Genomic DNA, 5,907 nt, shown 5'->3' with positions numbered 1-5,907 from the left:
GATAACTAAGAAGTCAGCGAGCGGAAGACTTATTGTGTGCTTTCGAGACTTAGTGAGTGCTGTAGTACAGTTATATTTGGAGTGTGTAATTCAGGGAGACTTGTATAGCTCCCGCCTTATTAATACGTGGAGACTCTTGAATATAGTGTTAAGAGATTTTGTTGTAGGGTTTGTAAAGTGTGGAAACCCGTAACATTGTTATCATTAATTGTAGCCGATACTTGTAGATTGTTAAATAAACCAATTAACCATCTCTACGGCATCTTCAGTAGCGAAACACGTTACAATATATAGACCGTAAAAAAACACACAAACTTTAATTGTTGCAAGTAAGTAGGTTGGTCTAGAAGTAACCACAGAGAAAACTAAGTATATGTTGCTGTCTCATCAGCAGAATGCCAGGCAAAATTATGACATAAAGACAGGAAACAGATGTGGCACAGTTCAGATATTTGGGAACGACAATAACAAATCAAAACCTGATTAAGGAGGAAATTGAGAGGCAATTGAACTCAGGTAATGCTTGCTACCATTCATTCCAGAATCTTTTGTCTTTTCATCTTCTGTCCAAAAACATAAAGATTAGAATATACAAAACTATAATTTTGCCTGTTGTTCTGTATGTGTGTGAAACTTGGTCTCTGACATTAAGGGAGGAACATAGACTGAGGGTGTTGAGACCGAAGAGAGATGAAGCGACAGGAGGTTTGAGAAAACTGCATAATGAGGAGCTTTATAACTTGTACTCTTCTCCAAAGTATAAGAATGATCAAGTCAAGGAGGATGAGTTGGGCAGGGCATGTAACACGAATATGGGAGACAAGGAATGCATATAGGATATTGGTGAGAAAGCCAGAAGGAAGGAGACCAGTGGGAAGACCAAGGTGTAGGTGGGTGGACAATATTAAAATTGATCTTAGAGAGATAAGATGGGATGGTATGGATTGGATTGGTGTGGCTCAGGATAGGGACCAGTGGAGGGCTCTTGTGAACACAGTAATGAACCTTCGTGTTCCATAAAATGCTGGGAAATTCTTGAGTAGCTGCAAATTTGGTGGCTCCTCAAGAAGGGCTCAGCTCCATAAATAAGTAAGTATTTTAATGTACTTGTCATTCTGTTGTTTCTGGAGATTTTAAGGTGTGGTTCAGTGTGGCGTGCGACTACAATATTGATGAGTCCTGTTACTTTGGTAACATGTGTTTCATTGGTGTAGGTGTACCTGGGGATCCTTCCATCTCAAAAATGTGTGGCTGTTAAAAGATTGCACACGGATGCCGTAAATGTGGAGAAGCAGTTCCAAAACGAGATAGAGTCACTGTCGAGGTAGGCAAACTGAAGTTTTTGGATGAGTTTCACAATCTAGAATCTAGTTAATGTTTGGTTTTAATATTTTTTTTTATAAGAATGAACAAGTCGACTCATACTGGAGTAGTCTTGGTCATGACACTGTTTAGTCTGGTAGGTGGGTACCAACACATCAGAGAAACATAACTGTCTGCATCCTCTGTCCTGAACATGGAGATATGTTCCTCTGAAATGGTGATACCCACACAAACCAGGCTCTGCAGTCACAATGGTGGAGCCAGAAGAGATGGCTATTGATAGGCAATGGCAAAGTAAACAACTCTTCACAGTAATGAATGTACGCACAAAAATTGAGGAACTGTTGGGTCACTGCTAGGTAACATGGTATATCTATATGGCCCATGCCAAGGCTATATAGTGGGGACTTGTGTTGTTATCACTGTTATTTTGGCACAGTTTTGTAATGAGATCTCAGTCCCATATACTGCATGTAGTGCTGGAGGTTCATGTGGCTGTCATCTTCATGACAAATATAACTTTTAACACATTGCGGACCGGTGGTTTAAACATTTAAATCACCCTGGGGACCGGCGTTTTTAAACCTACTACCCTAACTTGTGCACTGTTCACTTTAAAAATTAATATAAAATCTCCTAATTAATTTTATGAACTGAAATTTTTGGAGAACACTTACCAGAGCTCCTAGAAGTGCTTGCTCGTGTGATATCTCTGGAAACATTCCCCTTTGTGAAGAGGCATTACGCAGAAGTTGCACATGTAGGCAGTTCTACTCTTCTTCTTGTGCTCTGCACACACACGGCACTGCCTAGAAGGGTGTTTCTTCTTGCAATATTCACTCTTCACAATTTTCATGAGAATATGTTTCCGCATATCACCCGAGAGTCGGCCAGGGGGGTCTACTTGAGGCCTCTGGCGGGTGCGAACAGATGGCCCCGGCTGCACTACGTCTGTGTCTGACGCAGGTACTGCCGCCACCGTGACGTCAGTAGCCCAAGCTTTTGCCAGTTTCAACAGAAATGCTTTGTATTTCAAAGTAGAATTTCTGCTCACCTTTTTGAAAACCGTAAATGAATTGAAAATTGCACAGTTTATAAGCCACAGTGCAACTTTCTTCGTCCATTTTACTGTTTTCCTAGGAAGGGAATATTAGGCCATGAACTGGTCGGCCCTATCAACTCCTTTCATGAACATATTATACTCAGAAATACAAAGAGGCTTCTTTACTTGCCCGTGTCGTCTTTGAACATCGACCATGCTCGAATTGTGAATAGTGGAAACTATATTCACAACGCGAGTATCCCTCCAGGACTGAAGCGGAATGTCCCCCTTCCGTCAAAGAAACTATCTCCAAAAAAACAGTGACGCAACTTCAGACACATCCGTTGGGTTCGATGGCATCTGCTTCACCCCCGGATCACCAGTAAACTTTCCCAAAGTGGGGGTTTTGTCCACTTTATCCCATCTAGCTGTCTCGACACTCGCACTTTCAATGGAGCTCTCACTTTCACTTGACACATTTTGGGCAGCCCTGTGGCCCCCGTCACTGTCACTGATAATGGCCTCGCTATCAGAAGACGAAGCAGTTGGCAAATCTGTTAGCTCATCGGAGAACATATCTAATATTTCCTGTCCTCCGAGAGATTGCAACTGCTTTCGTCTCTGAGCCATGTTGAACTGGTAGCTGTGTGGTTCATACGTGCAAGCTTGGATTAGAACAAAGCCAATTTTGTTTAGGTTGTGACAGGAAATGACTCTGATCGAGTTACTAGATAAGGCAGCAATCATTCCCGAGGTCATCCATGCAGTAGTTACGATTCAACAAAGCCACACAGCACTGATATATTGGGTTTTTGGACTTTATCCATCATCCTGGTTTTTAAGATAACTAATAAAAACACGACGTTTTGGAAACTGGATCTGTTTCCGTCCTCACGTGAAGGAAAACACCTATTCTGTTGGGTCCGTTAGAAAGAGCTAGCCTCAATCACCTGAGGACGGAAACAGATCCAGTTTCCGAAACATTGTGTTTTTATTAGTTATCTTAAAAACCAGGATGATGGATAAAGTCCATGGATATTAGTGTGTTATACACCATCGTCAGAATCCTATAGTAACTACCCACACAGTGATATATAGCGTTTTGCAACATAATGTGACCGTAGAGGGCCATATGGCCCGACTGGTCCGCAACGCTTGGAAACATAGAGGGCCATATGGCCCATCCGGTCCGTAATGTGTTAAAGGTTCCAGGTTCAGAAACTGGTAACATGCTGCAGACTTTAACTAGCAAGGACAGCTTCGCATTTGAGGCTTTTTAATTGGACTTCATCCAGTGTTGGATAATCAGAGCAGCTGGGGTTGGGGGTTGGCAGCATTCAGTATCAGTGTGACTTTGTTTCCCACTTTGGTATCTCATGGAAATGTTTCTAGGAGTTGGGATAGCTCAGTCGGTATAGTGATGGGCTGCATGCTGAATGCCCTGTGTTCGATTCCCAGCAGTGCAAGATTTTTTCTCCACAGCATTCCAGACTGATTCTGGGGCCCACCAAGCCCCCTATCCAATGAGTACTTGGGGTTATTTCCACAGGAGTGAAACAGCAAAGGCATGAAGCTGACCACTAACCTCTATCTAGTGCTGAGGTCAAGAAAGGTGGAGCTATACCTCCACTTTCCCACATGTCTTAACTAATTAAGTATTGGTACAACTTTACCTTACCTTACCCTACCTTATGGAAATGGGTCTGGATTTCACATCGTTGGACCATATTATTCCATTCATATACAGGGTGTCCCAGGAGGAATGGACCAAACTTCGGGAGGGTGTTCCTTATGTTAAAGTATGCCGATATAACCCAAAACACCTATGTCCAAAGTTGAACGGTTACGGAGATAATGGCCAGAGAAGTGTCAAACATTGACCGGCATTGCNGTGGCTGGCTGCGTGTTCTGATAAAGCCAACTACATACGTACGGCTAGGGTGAATCACGGCACTCAAGGACAAACATAGATAAGGCCTCTCAGCTGAGAGGTACAGTGCATGGACCTGCCAGAAGACCACACTTTTCTTGGGCCATTATCTCCGTAACCGTTCAACTTTGGACATAGGTGTTTTGGGTTATATTGGCATACTTTAACATAAGGAACACCCTCCTGAAGTTTGGTCCATTCCTCCTGGGACACCCTGTATATAATGCTGTGTGGATCATATTATTCCATTCATATATAAAATGCTGTGTGGATATTTTATGCAGAAGATCTAACATTATGCTTGTCTGCATCTTAACCATTATTGACTGGGTAGATGAGTCAGTGTGGTGATTAGATTATGAGGCTGTACGGCCAGAAAATTGGGGTTTGATAACCCCAAAACTGCTTCCAGACAGCCTCATATCCAGTGAGTATCAGGGGCTCTTTCTCCAGGAATGTAGCAGTCACAGCATGGAGCTGATTACTCACATGGATGTAATGCAAGAGCCTGCAGCTGTGTGTGTCCTCACAACAAAACTGAGGCCCGTAGCCATTGGGCTTCCCATCCGTGAACAGTTGCTCATCACTAGATATTAAAACTGCATTTCTTCATCATCAGGTTCAGACATAATAACCTGTTGGGACTGCTCGCCTACTCATGCGATAGTTCCACTCGCTGTCTTGTGTATGAGTACATGAGGAATGGGTCCCTACAGGACAGACTTGCGTGCAAGGTAAGTTCAAGCTGCAGATCTCTTTAGTCATTGCACAGTAAGTGCCTCTATGGTGCTTGAGGAGATAAAGTTATGCAACTGCTGAGCCTCTTGAACCCATCTATGGCTCCATTTTGATTATCATCACATCTGTCCCTAGGCATTCCAGGTTGTCTCTTTGCTTCATGTTTTCTGATTAAAATTAATTTTGTACAGGCTTTTGATCTTCGTGACATGTGCCGTATCCCTACCCATCTCATGCTCTGTTAATGTCTTCACCCAGTAATCTAATTGCATGCTTCAGTTGATTTTGCTGTTACTTTATGAACACATTAATGTCTTTGAATCCTCAAATATTCTGTGTTTTTTAAAACTGAAGTCATCTAATGTTTTAACTACAGTGCGTACAATCAAGTGCGCGCCGTGGCTGCAATTTGCCGTGACTCATACCACCGCAGAACGGATGCAACTCCTCCCCGCAACTGCAGTGCTCCTACGCCGATGGTTGCATAATCGGAACCCGAGGTTGCATTAAACAGTCAGTCTTTGTCTTGCTGTGGAAGTGGAGTGGAATGTTTACAGCTGTCGACAGACGGTGGAAATGAAGTTCACTATTAAACAGCGTGTGTTTATTGTCGAAACTATTGCAAGGAAAAACATTTACAGAAAATTCGCACGTAGGTTTCGTCAGAAATATCCTGACTCGCCAGTTCCCACAAAGTCGTGTGTAAACAGGCTTCTGAAAAAGTGGCGGGCCACAGGTTCAGTGAGTGACAAGAAGAAGCAATCGAAGAGAACTGTGCTGACTGAAGAAAAGGTTAAGGATATTCAGGCAAGATTACAGATCAGTCCTCGAAAATCGTTAAGACGCTTAGCACAGGAAACTGGTGTTTCGCTAG

At 43.0% G+C, this 5,907-nt stretch overlaps 1 protein-coding gene across 4 annotated transcripts in view; it reads left to right on the top strand.

The window, feature by feature from the left end:
• Positions 1 to 5,907, top strand: part of LOC111868124 (interleukin-1 receptor-associated kinase 4) — a 29,958-nt gene that overhangs the window by 12,340 nt on the left and 11,711 nt on the right. For all 4 annotated transcript variants that reach the window (XM_023858525.2, XM_023858522.2, XM_023858523.2 and 1 more), the window contains 2 exons: positions 1,215 to 1,324; positions 4,915 to 5,029. In XM_023858525.2, coding sequence (XP_023714293.1) covers positions 1,215 to 1,324; positions 4,915 to 5,029 — 225 coding nt within the window. The remainder of the gene's footprint in view (positions 1 to 1,214; positions 1,325 to 4,914; positions 5,030 to 5,907) is intronic.

The sequence above is a fragment of the Cryptotermes secundus genome, unplaced genomic scaffold (genome assembly GCF_002891405.2).
Source record: "Cryptotermes secundus unplaced genomic scaffold, Csec_1.0 scaffold1729, whole genome shotgun sequence".
Classification (NCBI taxonomy): domain Eukaryota; kingdom Metazoa; phylum Arthropoda; class Insecta; order Blattodea; family Kalotermitidae; genus Cryptotermes; species Cryptotermes secundus.
Note: the sequence above shows the minus strand (reverse complement) of the source record. Positions and strands in the feature narration are given on the sequence as shown.